We start from the raw sequence: 19,102 nt of genomic DNA, 5'->3' as shown, positions 1-19,102 counted from the left end.
TTAATTAACAATACATAATACTTTCCATTCATTTATAGTTATATTTAATGTTGTGGAACGTCTACAGGAAAGATAGTTCCTGTTATCACTTACGTTACAGCAGCTATAAACAGTTGTTTTCTCACCAGCCTCTCTTTTTCTCTATCTTGAAGTTCATAAGCCAAAAGAAGTAGGTTGTCAATGTTACCGAGGAATCAGAAAGCACAAAGACCTGAAGACTCTCCCGAGTCAGAAAACTTCCTTATTGTTACAAAGTGCTGACACTGGAGACTCCTTTATATATAAACATCTCCTCACTCAAAGCTTCAACATTTCAATGATTATACATTTTTCTTTGTTAACACCACATTTATTTATCCTTTTATTACTAGGCTGAGATTATGTAGATCATCTGCAGTACTAGTCCGTGTGAAAGACTTGTTTGACTTACAGCCAGAACTGTTGTTAAAAGCTGCTGTTGTAACATGAATCAACACTTTGTGATCTTGTATACCTGTGGCATAAGTTGGCTTATCACTGTATGTCATCATACCTGTGTAGTGTCACACTCCTAGTTCTGTCCCATCCAAACTGGTCAATGTTTTCAAATCCAAGCTGGTTTAATTACTTAATTTTTTCTTTCTTTATTTCCTGATTTTTTTCATAATATAGTAACGTAAGGATTTTAAGAAGGCTTTCTAAGCTGACTTTAAGAAGTTAAGTTTGTATTTCCATAGTCATTGAAATTCAGAGGTTCTACAGAGTCTAGATCTGGTTTTAATTTCTCAGTGGAACTCAGACAATCTGGACAGGAAAGAGACTAAGGAAGTAAACCCGACCTCGTCCAGACTTAAGGCTGAATAAATAGGTAGATAGGACAGATGGAAACTAAAATCAGTGTGATCTGCAAAATTAATTGTGGTTAATCCTGAACCAGTTAATTTCAACATCTTGAAGGCTACCCTGTGTATGAAATAAGAGTTTCTACATCACCTAGCATGGCAAATATTACAGTTTTAAAAGAACGGATATCCACTATTGATTGGCTGATATAGGCAACGTATTGCTTGCACTGCACTGCCTCTTACTGGAACTGTTTTATATGCCAGACAAGGTCTAGACAAAGTCTTAAAACTAGCAGGGAATACCCGCCACACACACTCACACACACACACACACACACACACACACACACACTGTTACTCACTCACAGCCAATTTAATTAGCTCAGCCTTTCTCTCAAAGAGGATAGTGGATTTGTTTTAGTGTAGTATATATGGTGAAAAGACTTCACTGACTCCATATAACCACACACACACACACACAAGGAGCGATAGAGAGAGAGATTTAATACCCTGGACAGCTGAGCTTTTTGGCAATTACAATCAAGAAGATTGCAAATGTTTTACATGCTGATTTATTGCGTTGCAGTAAGATCTTAAGGACAGTCATTTAGCTGCAGAGTTGTAGAGAGGATCTGCTTTATGTGAATTTTGTGAACTGTTATTAGCCGTGTTGTAAAGCCGTGTATCTCAGGCAAACTGTTGAACTTTTTACTACATAGGCATATGATGAAACTCTTTAGAGTCTCTAGTCTACGTATCTCGTGCTGTAATTGAAGTCAGGATTCGACCTGGTGTGGAGTGTGATTTCAAGTCGCCAGTAAGGGGTAGGGCTAGGTATGAATTGTTGAATGCTTGTTTAAACCATGATAATGAATAGCCTGAATACTAGAATTAACAGAATACTAGAAATGAATATGGTTTCTCTTCTCTGGACTGGATATAATATGTAATATGTAAGGAATATAACATGAACGATTGGCTGTTATAGGAAAATAATCAATGAGGGGTTGGTGTTGTGTGGCCCGATGCGAAGCAGAGTTACTGTCACTACCCCAGAGTTGATTATTTTACTATAAAAGCACATCCTGAAGTACTTTACTCCACCTATACCACAGCAATTTGTAAACACTACCAAATTTTTTTATTCATTTATAGTTACATTTAATGTTGTGAAACATAGGCAAGTTAGTTCCTGTTGTCACTTACGTTATAACAACTCTAAACATTCATTCCTTCACCAGCCACTCTTTTCTATCTTTCTTGAAGTTACCAATACAAAAAAATACAACTTGTAATGTTTCTGAGAAACCACAACGTCCTGAAGACCCTCTTTTGTCAGAAAACTTAATTTTACTGGTTTAACTTTAGGGCCTTTCGCACCGCGGGAACCTTTTCATAGTACCTGAACTAATTGTGGAACTACCCACTTTTTGGCGTTTTCGCACCTCCGGAACTGGGTAAGCAAATTAGCTCCCACTCCGGAGCAGGGTCTAACCACCACAACTGGTACTATCCATGACGTAAGTAGACGTTGATTGGCCAAACGCGTACGAAAACGCCCTCGCCGCCATGATTTAAAACGCCGTGTAAACATACTGTAGTGCCAACTTATTTCGCAAATGTGGAGAACAGCGATAGATGGACGCGAGACACAACAAAAACACAACTCCGATCACAGCGTCCTCCATACTCCGGTTGTTTACGTTGTTCTTCTTTGTTTCCGTTGTTGAACGCCGCGCACAAATGACGTCGCTGTCGACCGGCTTACGTCACTTCCTAGTGCCCACTGTCGGTGGGAATGCAACCCTTTAAACGGTACTGGGAAATATTTCGCAAAATAGCGCAAAATCGCCCAGTACTTTACTACTGTAAATTTAGTTCTGCAACTAAAGCGGTGCGAAAGGCCCTTTTGACTGTGACAACGTACTGTACATGTCCGTGATTTTCTATGCAGCTTTCGCCTCAGGTTGGGAAAAAAGATGTTTGACTGCTGTATGTATCACTGACCCTCCCCCAGCTATTGAACACTTCCTGAGTCCATGAAAAATGGATGGATGCTACTCGTATACTTTGTGATTATTGTTTTATTGTATGTTCAAATTGTTGCTGGAGCTTTGGTTCGACCCAGACTGAAATATGCTTCTCTTCTCCACTCCAGTACGTCTTGGACTGCTTGGACGCCATATTGTTATGGGAACGTGATCATATGATCACATGACGCAAACATCTGGGTTCGTAGAAAATACAACCCGCTAGAAACTAACTACAACCTACTTTGGTCATTTTAGTGGTGTCTGGATGCAAGAGTTTTATCACTATGTAAAAAAATGATTACAGACGCCCCCCTGATAAACTAATCCAATCCGAATAGGGCTATAGCACATAGAGCTGTAGAGCATCCTTGTTGAACGAACTGTTACTATAAAAACACTAATGAGTTTAAACATGCACATTAATATAAATCATATGAAATGTGATTTTCCCAATGTGTAAGTTAAATCGATATAAGAATTCCTTTGTACCTGTATCAGTGTGTTTGTTTTACAAACACACTGATCTTATTTGATCTTATTTGAGTTTATCTTTTTATCGTTGTTTTTTTATTGTTATTATTATCTGTTTATTGTATGTCTGCAGCAACATGTAGTCCACAACAATTTTCCTCTCAAGGACAATAAAGCATACTAAAAAAAAAAAAAAAAAAAAAATGAATTACAGCTGGTGCTATTCTCAGAGCCGTGCTATTAGAAAACTAATCAACGCCTTCTGACCAGTCAGATTCAAGAACAGCTTACTGCATGTGTGTGAAGGGGATTTCACCTTTTTCACCCTGTATATTAGGTAAAGAGAGAGATTTTGTCGATGGAGGAAGCTAGCTGCTCTTATGCTGTGCTCAGGATTTGGCTGCTGTGATCAAAGCCTTCGCCTGCAACGTGGTGTGAAGCTTTATGTCTGACTCAGTGTGTGTTATCCTGAAAACTTGAAACCTAGCAAGGAGTGAATTTTTTATTCAGTTCTTTCCTTAGATCTATGAGGTTTTGGCTGGAGTTTTTGTTTGTTTGTAGACACTGTGGTGTGTGTATGAGTGAGGCAGTAAGATGTGTAGAAGAAGTAATGCACTGTCTGTGCTTCCACTGAGCTGTTTCATGAGCACGGGAACTGCTTTTGTTGTTCCTTTAGCTCTGCCTGGTGTTTATTTCTGTCATGAAAAAGTGCTATGTAATTTTGAGGGAAATGACATCAGGTTGCTTTTTTCTCCACTAGTGGTTGAGGTTATGATGTGAGTCAGACCGGTTGATCCTTCACCATGAGCGATATAGTAGTAGAGGTGAGGCAAAAGTGAGGCAGAAACCAATTCAAGCATATACTATAACTGAGCAATTAAAGGTTAAAGAGAACTTTACTCGGATTTAAATAAATAAATAAATAATAGCAGTAATAATAATATATTCTATATATGTAGCATCTTTCATATATTTAAAATGCAGCTCAAACAGGAAAATAAAAGGTAATCAAAAAATAAAATAGTATTTTAAACTAGACAAATAATAACAATATAATATAATTTTTTTTTCATAATAAAAAAGATGTGTATAAAAATAAAATAAAATTACAAAAATAATAGATAAGTACTCTAAAAGTGAAGTGCCAATAAAATAAGACAAAATGAAAAAAAAAATAGCTTTCTTTTTTTTAAATCAGTGATAGATTTCCAGTTCTTTGGTACATAAAAACAAAAGACTGCTCTTCACCTTCATCACATTTCATGATATATAGAGTTAATTTCCCCTAGTGTTTAAAATTATGTTCTCTTTCCAGTGGTTATGAAAAGTTAGCAGAAATGTGTACCAGTTGTTTTTCCATCATGTGAATATTCTGAAGAGGAGCAGCAGGATGACATCATCAAAAGAGCTCAAGGCAAAAATACACACAGTCATGGATATGCGAGAACACACACACCCTCTGCTTCATTATTTATGTCAGATATCAGATTCCATAACCCTTTATCCTTTTTTGGTTGTATTTAAAGTTCACTGTTTACCTCAGCCAAGGCTGAAAAAATTCTGTTATTTAAAACTTTAACCATTTCTTTGAATTTCTGTCATTTTCTCTGCAGTTTCTTCTGCATGATTTAATGAATGTGGTTTCTTTGATTAGTAGCATTTGTTCAACCTGAGTTCGGGATATTGTCGATGCAGAGATTTACAAGTTCTCCGTGTGGGTTTACTCCGGGTTGTCCGGTTTCTTCCCACTGTCCAAAAAACATGCTGATATGTGGATTGGCTATGCTAAATAAGTGTGTGTGCTAAAACTGCATTCGACTAAAGGTCATAACACTAGGATAAACCAAAGAAAACGGCCCCTCAACTCGGAATTCCTACTTGGGAACTTGGGACGGTCTCCTCAACCCCGAGTTCAGCAAGTGACATCAAATCAACATGGCTGCACACAGCATGAACAGTAAACAAAGTAGCCCCTTGCTGTTATGAGGAGGAGAATACACATCAGTCATCATAGTTAGCTGGCTAGCTTGATGCTAACAAAAGGCAAACATGGAGGCGTTCATGATTTTCCCACGTTGTAATGAAAGCAGGGAAGTAAAAAATTACGTTATTCGTAGTTCCAAGTTCGGACTTCCCAATTCCGAGGTAAGTCGAATGCAGCATAAGCCACAGTTGAGTGGATTTTTCAGATGCTATTTTCTATTTTTAAAAAATATTGTCCTGTTTGACAAGGAAATATGTCAACATACAGAATCGAATTATGACTCTCAAGCCATTTCACTTAAAAAAAGAACAAAACAATCACGTCATGTCACGTTTCACCCCCAGGCATAGTCTTCCAAGAACAGAAAACGCTGAGTCAGCTCACTCTCCAGTTGTAGCGATTCACAGCAAGCAGGTTGCCAGTGGCATCGTCCCTCACAACTGACTGCAAACTTGTATCTAGATCTGACTCCATGTTTTATTTTCACCAGCCAATCAAATCCAGATGGATAAAACTAAAGTCTTATGATGTCCATGCCCAAATATGGCGTTTGACTCTGAAGTTTTTATTGAAGACATATGCATTTGAATTTACATTTGTAATTGACAGTTAAATATGCGAACTGTGCTGTTAGACGAAAGTATGCCAGGAGTATGCCAGGAGTATGCCAGGAGGGGGTGGGGGAGGGGGGTGGAGGGGTTATACCAGTTATACCACAGAGATTTGCCAACCAATAAAACATTTAATTTATTAATGAATGTCTCACTTTTTAATGGTTTATAGTTAGATTTAATGTTGTGGAACATCCGAGAGACAAGTTCCTGTGCTCCCCTACATTATAAACAGTCATTCCCTCACCAGCCTCTCCTTCTCTCTCCTTCTCTTTCTCTCCTTCACTCTCACTCTCTCTCTCTCTCTCAAAGCACAGCCTTTTTCTCATTTTATTGAGAAACTGAAAAACTCATTTCCCATGCTGGGAAACTTACATCCAAGTCTCTGTACATAAACGTTAAATACATTTTTTTAAATATCCATTTACTGTTAGTGTTAGATTATGTGGAGCGTCTGCTGAGCGTCTGCTAAGCGTCTGCTGAGTGTCTGAGTCCCTGTGGATGAGCTGTTACTATGGAAACAATAACATATTAGAACGAGTGCATTAATATTAACAAATTGACCTTTGACTATCTTTTTACTTTCACTTGGGGAGGATCCTTATGCAACTAAAAGTAATAGTCATTTATGTTGGTTTTAATAAAGATCATTTATATTGCTAACAATTGAAACATAAGGTATGATATTTTTATAGGATAATTTTCTTCTTAATAAATGTCTAATAATAATAATAATAATAATAATAATTATTATTATTATTATTATTATTATTATTATTACAGTCACACAGTCTTTTTTTTTTTGACAAATCTTAGCTCATTGGCTGATGATGTTCAGAACAGGTCTCCTGCCTACCACACACATACACACACACACACACTCACACACTACTCTCACACTCCTTCTCTTGTCAGAGTTAATCAGCCTGTCTGTGTCTGTGTGTTTGCTCCTGCAGTGCCGTGATTAAAGAAGCTTCCCTGCTGTTACACTCACTCACTCACACACACACACACACACACACACACACTCCTTTCCGGGATCACCATGCTGGCCCTCCTGTTGACTGCGCTGCTGGCTGTACACTCTATCGGTGAGTGGCGTATCCTCTTCCCTCCTTTATCATTATCTAAAAAGCCACACACAAACACAAACACAGACCCTGCAGTGTCACTGCAGTGTTTTTGCTAAGATATTTATTGAAAAAGCTTTCAAAAATATTTGATGTTTTTAAGACAAATTAGAATGAAAATAGAGAAAGGACATACAGTACAGTGAGGAGAAATAATACTTCCCTTGCATATATCCAAACATATCTTTTGATTTGTACTTATAAATATGAACAAAAAAGTATATATAAGCAAAAATATGTTTAAAAAATGAAATTGATAAGGAAAAAAGTATTCGGACAACACAAATGACCAATATTAGTAGTTTGTTGCAAAGGAGTTGTTGGCAGTTACAGCTTCAAGATGTCTGTGGTGAGAATGAATTCACTTTTTGCAGCATTGTGGTTCTACTTTGGCTCCTTCTTCTTTCCAAATCATCTTCAATTCCCCAAGGTTACGAGGATCCCTCTGATGGACTTGGGTTTTTTAGAAACCAGTCTTGAGGGATTTTGGCTGTATATTTGAGGTGGTTGTCTTATTGAGACGTCCCCCTTCGTCCCAGTTTCATGTTCTTGATGAGATTGGTCCTGCTGCTTTCAGATTGTCCTGCAACTCTTTTCAAATGACTGCTGGCTTCCTTCTTCCCTTCCTTTATCATTAATCTCAGAGAGTTGTGAATTCCAAACTGATAAAACTTCGCAAATTAAGTTGTACGTTTAATCATTCATGTGACAACTTTACGCAAACTAACATACATTGCTGTAAGTAAGAACTTTCTTGAAAAACCTCAGGGTCATGTGCCTTTCTCACATTGCTGACACTGGAGACTCCTTCCATACATGTTAAGTGGACATCTCCTTAGGGATAACTTAACCAAATCCATGATTATATGTCTTATACGTCAATACGTTTTTTTTTCCTTAATACATTTTATGGAGAATTTCCACCATACAAATCCCTTTAGTAACAACAACATATTAGAAGCAGTGCATTATTACATTATTTTATTTTTTATTTTATTTCTCCAATATTCTGTAATTATGGTCCTTAAATAATTTATAAAATAGAAATTATGGTACAAAAACAAGCTCCATGTTCATGTAGGTCTGTGTTCCTGTATCTGAGGTTTATTAAGAATGTTGTGGAAACGTGTGTATGTGTGTGTGTGTGTGTGTGTGTGTGTGTAGCAGAATTTCCCCTCCAACACACATCAGCAGAGGGAGACAGAGAGGAGCACACACGTTTTGTTTTTCCCCCTTCTGACTCACACTGCTGAGGGTGGGGAGGGTGTGTTAGTGGTTATGAATGTGAAGTCTGGACTTTAGATCACTCATGCTGCCTTCTTAGAGCCAATTTTCCAGTGTAATTTTTTTTTCCTTCTGAAAACGTTTGATTCTTTTGACGTTCAGCTGCTATAAACACAGTAGAATTCTTGTTATTGTCATATATCAAGTATTATAACATAGCATTTTATATCATTTTTGATATATTTCATACTTAAGTCATATTAAAAATCACCAGACAGAGGTGGACAAATAGTAGCTTGATAGATAAAACAGAACACACAGATATATAGATATATTCTTCCGAAACAAACACCAAATACATATCTAAAAATATGACTTCCACAAAACTGCAGCTTTCACGCAAAAATCACATACACTGCAAATAAAATAAATATAATAAAGTATAAATATAATAAAGATCAAGTCTTTTTTTATTTGTAAGTAATTCCAGTTTCAAAAAAAAAAAATCTTTTCCAAATCCAATTCCATTATATTTTGAGGTCATGTGATGAATCACGGATCTGTGTTTAGGATCTTGGGTAATGGCATTTATGCATTTATTTCCTTAAGGGTGTCAGTAAATTTGACATGTATTTATTTGACAGAAAATACTACTGGTTAAAATATTCTAATGAGAATAATGTTTTCAGAACAATGACATTTTTTAAATATTGTTTGAATGGAAGATTTTTTTGAATGGAGAATTATTTTGTGTAGTTTTTTTAATATAATAATTTTTATGAAGGGTGCCAATAATTTTGGAGGGCACTGTATATTTATAGTTACGATCTGTATATTTATACCACTCAATTATTGCAACAATTTATTAACTGTTATTAAACTGTTATTTGTACTGTTATTACATTGTTCAATTTATTTATCTTAATTGTCTTTTATTTGCTATGTAGCTGTATTCCTATAAAACGATTCGAATTCTTTTATCTTTACACTTTCAGAGCTATAATAGTCTCTTCCTTGTTGATACGGGTGCAGAGAGTGTGTTCGTGGATGACCTTGTGTGAGTGTGTGAGTGTGTGTTCTGTGTCTGTGTGTCTGAGTTTGAAGCTGGAGTTGGAGAGTGTGTGAGGCCGCAGTCCCTTCTTGGGATTATCAGGCTTAATCCTTCTACAACTCCTTATCCTCCTGCTTGTGCTGTTCTGATAATTGCTCATATCTTTGGACAAGATTAAACACACACACACACACACACACACACACTCAGCATACAAATTGGTTATAGATTCTTCTGAAGCAGACTTTGCTTTTATGTGCAGTATATTTGTTATATATTTGTGACTTATGGTCTGTCAGTACAGTCATTCATTTCTACTCATTCTTTTGGCTCTAACTTGTCTTTCAGCATGGCGTTGGATAGGATATGAAATGTTTGAGGTGTCAATGCTGCGAGAAGTTAATTTGTCTGAATGATGACTTGTTCTCGTAGTGAGTAAGATTGCTATGAGTCCTGTACTGTTTTAGAGGCTGTTATTAATTCCACTCCTGCTCTAGTGACTGCAATTTTCCCTTTTGTTTCAGGTCAGCTTAGACTGTTGGGTCGAGTCCGTGCTTCCAAAAACTCACATTAGTCATTACAAAGGCAGGGCTGTGAACAACAGGTGCGCAATATGAATATCACAAAAATGAAATCAGTAAGAGAAGCTTGGACATTGTCAGCTAAGTGAGCTAGTGTAGGAGAGATGGCTAACAGTAACAGTGGGCAAAAGTCAGAGAAATGCACTAATTATGTGATTCCAGTTTGAGTTTCGTGTTCAGGACCAAGTGGATATTCCTGCTGGGTTCGATAGGTCTGCCATGTAGAGTGAGCAAAAAAGAATCCAGAAGCAAAAAATCCAGAGACAAACAATGGAATCTGGAAGCAAAACATGGAATCCAGAAGATTCCACTGGAATGGACCCTGGAAAAAAAATCCAGAAGAAACAAAATGGTACCCAGAGGCAAAACATGGAATGTAGAAGCAAGAGATGGAATACAGAACAAAAAAATAAAAAATCCAGAAGTGAAAAATGGAGTCTGGAAACCTAAATAAATAAATAAATGAATGAATGAATGAATAAATGTAGAAGAAAAAAAAAATTAACCTGGAAGCAATAAATAAATAAATAAATAAATAAATAAAATTTAGAGGCAAAACTGCATTAACAAAATACATAAACAAAAATGACGAAAAAGAGCAATAAATGTAGATTTAAAGAGCAATGATTTATTTTTCACTATTGTATTTGTGACATCTGGTTTTAAACTTTGATATCTTGTTATTGATTGACTCCGTAGGGATGGCTGTACTGTTCCTGGACAGTAATCCTGAGTCCTGCTGTTTTTTTTCCACCCACTAGTTCTTATTGAACCCAGGTTATTAATTGAGAAGCTAAGCACTGAGACGGGAAGGCTAACAGACACAGAAAACTTTCTTTCCCTCTGTCTCTCTCTCTGTTCTTTAGTTTCTTGGGTCGGAGATGCATGAGTGCTGCTCTGTGTACTGTGTTGTTCCTCAGGGGCCGAGCTGGGTCCTGGAGCTAAAAATCGACTCAGTTAGCGCTGCCAGGGAATCTCCACTCCTCCCCAAACACCCTCAGGCCGAAAAGGCTCTTTCATGGCTTTCCCATGCTTGTGGCCTCCTCAAATCACACATCCAGAATATATTGATTTTTTTTCTCAAATGCAAATAATGTCAAAGCTTAGCTGTGTATCCTGTTTGAAGTGTTTTTCAGGAAGCAGAAACTTCAAGCCAGCATTTTTCAGTTTAAACGCTGTCTATTGCCTCTGTAGTGTATTCCTTATTATTACTATTATAATGGAAGTCTAAGGAAAGTAGCTAATAACTTCTCACAATACACATCTTAGCAAAAAACAGAAAGAAATGAACAAAAGTTTTACCAAAGCTGTTCCTATGGAATTTTATTCAACTTTCCAGCATTGGACATGAACATTATTATGCTTTCCTGTGAAGCTGCACTTGCATGTTTATTTGTGTCAGAGCCAGGCAAGTGAATGCTAACTGAATACTTTATATTAGCAAAAAAAGTAGCTAAATTATAACAAATTATAATAGTTAGCTAGTTAAGAGCATTAAAGCAGGCACAAAAGAGCATAAAAATTTATGTGTAGGGTGGTTGTTGAACAAGAGAATAAAAAAAGCAGACTTGTGATTCATGCACGTCTGCAATCAAATATATTAATGTTGCTAACAATAAGTAAAAGCTAACCTCTACATGCAAATCGCATTGTGCTAACTGGTGCCTTAATTAAATATTAGGTTTAAGATTTAACAACATAGTGTTTTAACCAAACTACTTAAGCACCCTAAACATGCTATCTTTCTTTCTTCCTTTCCCTCCTACATTCAGGCAGTGGTAGCCCAAGGGTAAGGTGGACGATTTTGGGTTCAGTTCTGTGAACTGCCAGGAAATTACTGTTAGGCCCTCGAGTAAGGTGCTTAACTCTCAAATGTTCAGCTGTTCACTTGGATTGTGCTTTGGATAAAGGTGAATAAATGTAACAGTTTTGAACCATGTTCCTAAAGGAATTAGCCCTGGAACTGTAACAGAAAGTAGCTCATAGCCTTTTCTTTTCAAGGACTAAAGCTTGTAAACCCTGCTTCTCTGTTTGGGCATTGCAGTGTGACTTCTTTGTTTGTTTGTGCTGAGCTACGATTTATACCATACTGATGTTGAAAATGTGTAAGATGCCAGATATAAAGGTAGATTTTGCACATTTTTTTGTCTTGGATCATCCTTCAGTCATGAAAACCACCACCCTACAAGATTTGCCAAGACCATTGATCCCAACACTCAGAAAGTGGAGAATTGCAGAATTTCTCATGAACAGACTTAAAATAAAAACAAACATTACAGGTGACCATTGGTGGCTGGTGGTTTTTAAAATAGGAGCATGGCTGTGTGTGCATTATTAAGTAAGAGCATCGAAAGACATTTCCAAAGTCAGACCACAACGTTATCAGTGTCTGCCATTTTGAAATTTTAGGCGGTGCCATGTTTCCCATGTAGTGTTAAAGCAATCGCCTGTGCGGTTGAAAGTTCAGCTCTGTCATCATTGGTTATCAGTTTTCAAACATGATGTCAAGATTGTGTTTTCACTCAAGACCATTGGCGTTCTCCACACATTACAGGATGTTGAGTTGTGTTTAATGGTTATGGTTTTAATGTGGGATGGCCATGACTGGAGGTGTTTTATGCTCCGTAGTGGCACAACAGAAAAGCACTCGCTCAATTTTCTGGAGATTGTGAGTTCCAAACACTAACAATGCCACAGACATCCGTGGCCTCAAGTCCAAGAAAGCAAATTGGCTGTGCTCTGGTCTTACTCTCTCTCCAGTCAATCACAGTAACACGAACCGGTTGTAGACGGAAGTTTGCGCTTTCCTCCAAGTGTTCAGCTGTACTGTGACATAGCATGAACAGAGGTTTCCCCTCCTTACTTGCTAGCATTGACCCTCCGCAGTTGTAGATGTGGTATGATAGGGGAGAAGTACACCATATGGCCAAACGTTTGTGGACACCTGACCATCTTCCCCAAACTGTTGCCACAAAGTTTAAAGCACACTATTGTAACATGTTGTAGCATTAAGAACTCCCCTTCACTGGTTAAGGGGCCCAGACCTGTTCCAGCATGACAGTATCCCTGTGCACAAAGCGAGGTCCATGAAGACATGGTTTGCCAAGGTTGGAGTCAAAGAACTTGCACAGAGCCCTGATCTCAACCCCACTGAGCACTTTTGGGATGAACTGGAACATTGACTGCAACCCAGGCCTCCTCACCCAACATCAGTGCCTGACCTCACTAATGCTCTTGTGGCTAAATAGACACAAATCCCCACAGCCTCGCTCCAAAATCTAGTAGAAAGCCTTCCCAGAAGAGTGGAGGTTATTATACGAGCAGAGGGGGACTAAATCTGAAATGATATGTTCAACAAGGACATATGGGTGTGATTGTCGGGTATCTATGTACTTTTGGCCATATAGTGTAGCTAGTCGGAGCAAATGACCAAATTGGAAGAAAATGGGATAAAGAAGAGAATTACCTGGCATACAATATTGCGACCTTTTATAATCATCAGGAGGGATGAATCTGCCTCAAAATGATCATCTAGGGTAGCCCAGGCAATAGGCAATAGTTTTATTTCATTAGACTTCCTTAACTTTAGCTACATTAACATTCATTAAACTTCATCTGTTCAAATTCAATCCCTCTTTCTTACCTCTTCACATGCACTTGCACTGGTGTCTGTGCTGCTATTCTGTAAGAGCTATTTTCTTATCTCAGTCAGCTTTTCAGCCAGTCCTGCTATCATTGTGAGTCTGAGCTCATAGACAGCTTATTGAGGAGTACGAGCTCAGCACAGAGAATCTGATAAAGTCACTGTCGCCACTGTCACAGAGAGACAGAGAGAGAGAGAGAGAGAGAGAGAGAAAGCTGTAGGAGCAGAAATGCAGATAATTGTTTACGAAAAGGAATGTTACCATCTCTGCAATACGTTATATAAAATACGTTTTTTCACAAGCACTTGAACCCAGAGAAGTAAGTGCTTCAATCATCTCGTTTTTCTCCCAACAGCAGCTTCCATGCTGACATCTTCTATACTCAAAGGACAGGCACTTGATGGCTTAAGCTATAAAGTTGAGAGACTCATATATATACTGTTTTACTTCCTGTGACTTTACATGATATGATAAAAATAATATGATTTGATATGATAATGTGATTTACATGATATGATGAAAAAATAAGAGCATGTGAATACCCATCTAGAATGTTATTTAATCTTGCACAAACCCAGGGTATAGGGTCAATGCATATTCAAAAACAACAGCTATTTGCCAATGATTACAAATTTTAATTTATTATTGAATATGTTGTGTTTTTTAACCATTTTTACATAGTTACTTTTCATGTTTTTATCTGCGAGACAAATTAGTTCTTGTTTTCACATATGTTATATCAGCAATAAACAGTTGTTCCTTCACCAGCTTCCCTTTTTCTCTATCTTTTTTTGGATTTTTTCATGTTTTTCTCCCAAATTTAGTTTTGGTCAATACCCACCTATGAGATAGCTCTCCCCTATCGTATGACAACTACCAATCAGCTACCAGACACATCGAACTGCTGCTCATGCTGTGTCACAGGGTGGCAGAAGACATGGAGGAAAGCGCTATCTGCCCCCTTCCAAATACAAGCACTCACAGATGATCATTATTGGCTAGTGTCACTATGATTGATAGCAGAGAGAGAATATGCCCCTCCCACCCTGAGAACATGGCCAGTTTTGTTCTCTTGGATTCCCGACTACGGAAGGCTGTGGCATCATTGGGATTTGAACTCGTGTCAATCGGAATCCCCTTTTTTCTATCTTGAAGTTAATAAAACAAAAAACAAAACAAAAAAAACCCACAGCTTGTTATGTTATCGAGAAACCACAAAGAGCAAACTCCTCTGTCCTGACTGAAAACTTACGGACTGTTACAGAGCTCTGACAGTGGAGACTCCTTCCATAAATGTTAAGTAAACATCTCCTAACAGCAGCCTTCACCATATCAATGAATATATGTTTATTAATAATATGTTTATTATTAATATATGTTTGTTTGTTAAATAATGTTTCCTTTTTTTTTTGCCACTGTCTGACCAATCAGATTCGGGAATGCTGATGTCACGCTTGAAAGCCCGATAACTAGCGACAACCATGTTAGTTGCCATGTTTTCCTTTGAAAAGAAATGAAAATCATTGGTCTGGATCCTAGAGCAAAATCTGAAAGTGTGAGGTGTGAGGTGTTATTCTGAGCAAATCTTGTGTGGGGTATGGGGATCTCACTTTCTTTATAAGACTGATGAGGATTGTATAATTTTTGCAGTGTGGCCCAGCATGACAAGCTAAATTTAGCCCATGAATGCCTTGGTAATTAGCTTTGGAGTTGAATAAGGTACGTTAAACCTCCAGGCCGGGACTGGCAGCTGGGTTATTTTATTGAAAGCAGGTTTCCAGGAGGAATTCAGGAAAAAAACAAAAAACTTTAGAGTATACCATAACACAGCTGCAGAATCCTCTCAAGCAGCTGACAGCAGTGTGCACGGATTCAGCGCTAAACTTAAATGATCTGTATTTCTTGGCATCATGAAGGCCTTGTGAATGCTTTTGTTTTAGATCATGTTCAGAAGATTAGTAAGGCTTACAGCAGTACTATTATTATTATTATTATAATTATTCTGGTGAGTAATTAAAGTGGGATCACTGGGTTGAGCTGTGAAATAAGTGACTGATCAGGAATCCGTTAATCAGGCATTGAAGTACATGTCCTCAAGCAGAGACAGAGATTGTGAGAGAAAAGAGAGAAACGATGATGGAAAGGCATTGAAGGAGTCGTGGCAGTGTGTAAGTGAGGAATAAAACACTTCAGGATGTGCTGTTATAGCAAAATAATTAGCAGCGGGGTGGTGTGATGCTGCACAATGTGAAATCGAGTTCCTATTAAACGACAAAATTGATTATTTTCCTATAAAAGCAGGTCCTGAAATGTTTTATTCCTCTTATACCACAGCAATTTGTTAATTACTACTATTTTATATATTAATGAATGATATACTTTTTATCTGGTTATAGTTACGTTTAATGTTGTGGAATATCCACAAAACAAATTAGCTCCTGTTATTGTTTTTCCCCAGTCTCTGTCTCTCTCTTTTTTTTTGACAAAAAAATGCAGCTTCTCTTGTTACTGAGAAACTGAACAGCCCTAAATCTTGAAGTCAGAACTGAACCTTGCAAATGATCTCCTGTTTTAAAATCATAAGCTGTCATATTTTTTTAGCACTGAACATAGATTTGTTTCACTGCCTGTTTCTGTTTGCTACCATAGTTTAGGAAAGAAATTGCTGTAGAAATTTAAAAAATGATGTCTGAGTTCTTCTTTGTGTCCACCTGAGGGCGCCGCTGCTACACCACAATTTCCAAAATTTAGGCTCATACAGAAAGTGCACTCCATTGAATTCCTGCCTGTGAACACTTGTTAGAAATTAGATATATAAGATAAACATGCAGGTGCTCATAAAAAAGTGTGTGTGTGCATGCTGGTAACTGATTTTCCAATCTCTAGAAGACTGCTGCATACTCGCAAGTGCAGTTTTAATGAGATGTTCTCCAAAGCCTGTGCACGGCGATGGCAGAGTGTAGCCTGAGCCACAGCCTGATGGAGGCCCTGATAGCGCTCCACTCACTTATCGAGCACTTTAAAATGAACGTGCATGTTTCTCTACAGGTAGATATCGAACCCTGTGTTTTCCAATGATATCGAACAACGTCGTTTGAAGCTCTAAGCGTGTGTGTGTGTGTGTGTGTGTGTGTGGGCTCTGCTAGGGCCTCGTATCAGCCTAAGGAGTGTGTGTATATTAGGAACAGGGACGCCAGGCCCCCGTCCGTTTATTGAACAGAGCGCATTGAACCTCAATGCCTTACAGCTCATGTTATTAAAGTTTGAGATAGGAAAGCAGCGCTATTGAACTGTAGAGAGACAGATAGGGATAGACGGGGGAGCGAGACAGATAGATGGATAGGATGGAAAAGCAAACTAGAGATTGAAAAAGAGAGCGCTGATGAGGGAAAGGCAGTGATTTTGGATTTAAAAGGATCCTCTGGCCAAAGGGAAAGACTTAGGGATAAATACAAGAATCTTTTAGGGTTTTAGGTTTAACCCTTTTAAAGTGTGTAGACATTGACTTTCTTTGGAGATTTTGCAAACCCTTATAGGGATGTAACCAAATATAAATACATTAATCAGAACGAACAGATACAAATACAGATACGAATAAGAGGCATAATATTTATATTTTTTTGCAAGAAATGTTCACTGGACATCAGGTGGAGACTAGAGATCTAGGTTATTAATGAAATAGAGATGCATAAAAAAAAAAGTTGTTACACGAGCAGGAGATTTAAGCTTTCATGAGGGCAAGCATTCAGATATGAAGCTCATGGGACAAACAAGTAGGACATTCAGTAACGTGAATTTGAGTTGCTGCATGATGAATTTGCAACATTCATTTATTCATCCTTAGTGACTGCCTGGTCAGGGTTGTAGTGATTTTAATTAGACTACAAGTTTGTTTATATTTTGGAAAAATAGAACCAACTAAATTCGTTGGAAAATATCACAGGCAGGTACAAACAGAAATAATAACCGCGTGAGTGGTTAACAAAAAAAGAAAAAAAATTCTTACAAACATCTTTAGTTGAGACTAATTATGAATTTTCAAGTGTTTCCCCTGGGGAAGTGGAAGGATTCATATTTAATTAAAGATTAGGCCATGCCCAACCTGGGCTAAATCCAAATTCAGTTACAGATACAAATATCTGGAGCACTAAACAGAAACAGATAGTCTCACTACATTGCACACATAAACCCTTAGAACCTACACTCTACACTCTACATGCCATAGACACTGCACTTCGCACTTTATATTGTTACTACACATAAGATTCTTGCATATTTTGTACATCCATTTTTTGCACATTCCTGTACATATGTTATTATTATTTTTTATTTCTTACTTCTTATTTTTTTTATTCATTTCTGTTTTTTAACTTAGTTATGTGAATGCACACTCGAAAGAGGAGTAGGCCAGGTCTTCATTTCACTGCAAGTTATATACCGTATATAACTGTGCATGTGACAAATAAAATCTTGAATCTCAATCTCGAATCTTGAACCCGATCAACTCAATTTGCAGGCCATTTAGAGCATCATCTTTTTTTTAAAGAAAAAATGCACCTTTTATGACCAGTTTTATATTTATGATTCAGTTCCACTCAGCGTCTGAAACCTTTTGAGAAACTATATGGTTCCTGAACCATATATGGTTCCTCTTTTCTCAGCAGAAGGAAATGTCTGAGTGCAGCCTTCATTTATACATTTTTATGCGCATTATGTTTTCAGGGTTGTTCGTGTGTCTGCCTGAGATTCACGCTAGCGAACAATAACTAGAACAAGTGGTTGAATGTTTGTAGCACGAGTGGGTGAATGTTTCTAGAGCGAGTGGTTGAATGTTTGTAGAACGAGTAGTTGAACATTTGTAGGATTGATAGGGAATTATCACTGAAACCAGCAGATGAACTGATTATATTTTGGAATTGACCCAAACAGGATCAGGGTCACAGCAAGGTCAAATATCTGAAATAGTTTGTCTTCAAAACCTTCCTTCCTGTTTATCATACATACTTATATGATCATGTTCAGGAAATCAAGGCCCATTTTTGCCAAGCTACGATTGTTGCCATCATTCCATCTGCATGTCCATCCATGCATCTGTATGTCTGTGTGTCTGTCCAAGATTTGAGATTCTCATTAGTGCAATATCTCAAGAACAGGTGGTTGAATGTTTGTAGTATTTATATGGAATTATCGTTGTAACTAATGGAACGGGTCACATATGTATAGCAGAAATTAGCAGATAACAAGATGATGGAAGGAGAAAGAAGAGTGGTGAGAGACATTGATTACTTTTGAGAGCTAAATAAAGTGTAGAGGGTTCGACGTTGGCCTTTTTTGCAGGTTTTAATGACTGATACAGTAGAACAGTGTATATATACCTCGCTCTCCAACTCTGTCTTCCACTCGTCCTTCAGCCAGCATTATTAACCAGACAGATCACTCACTCCATCCTCTTACTTTTCTTACACACACTGTCCTTTTCTCATGTTCCTTTCAAAAGAGCAGCCCTGGATCAATCATCTCTGGTATTTCAAGGGTTCCCAGACCCTTAC

At 37.7% G+C, this 19,102-nt stretch overlaps 1 protein-coding gene across 2 annotated transcripts in view; it reads left to right on the top strand.

Moving 5' to 3' along the window:
- The window catches only part of cd276 (CD276 molecule), a 95,001-nt gene that overhangs the window by 1,860 nt on the left and 74,039 nt on the right, over positions 1-19,102 (top strand). For both annotated transcript variants that reach the window (XM_026914215.3, XM_026914216.3), the window contains exon 2: positions 6,880-7,014. In XM_026914215.3, the coding sequence (XP_026770016.1) occupies positions 6,969-7,014 (46 nt within the window). In that variant the 5' untranslated portion in view covers positions 6,880-6,968. The remainder of the gene's footprint in view (positions 1-6,879; positions 7,015-19,102) is intronic.

This window comes from Pangasianodon hypophthalmus, chromosome 6, assembly GCF_027358585.1.
Source record: "Pangasianodon hypophthalmus isolate fPanHyp1 chromosome 6, fPanHyp1.pri, whole genome shotgun sequence".
Lineage (NCBI taxonomy): Eukaryota > Metazoa > Chordata > Actinopteri > Siluriformes > Pangasiidae > Pangasianodon > Pangasianodon hypophthalmus.
The sequence above is the reverse complement of the archived record's forward strand: the minus strand, read 5'-3'. Positions and strand labels throughout refer to the sequence as shown.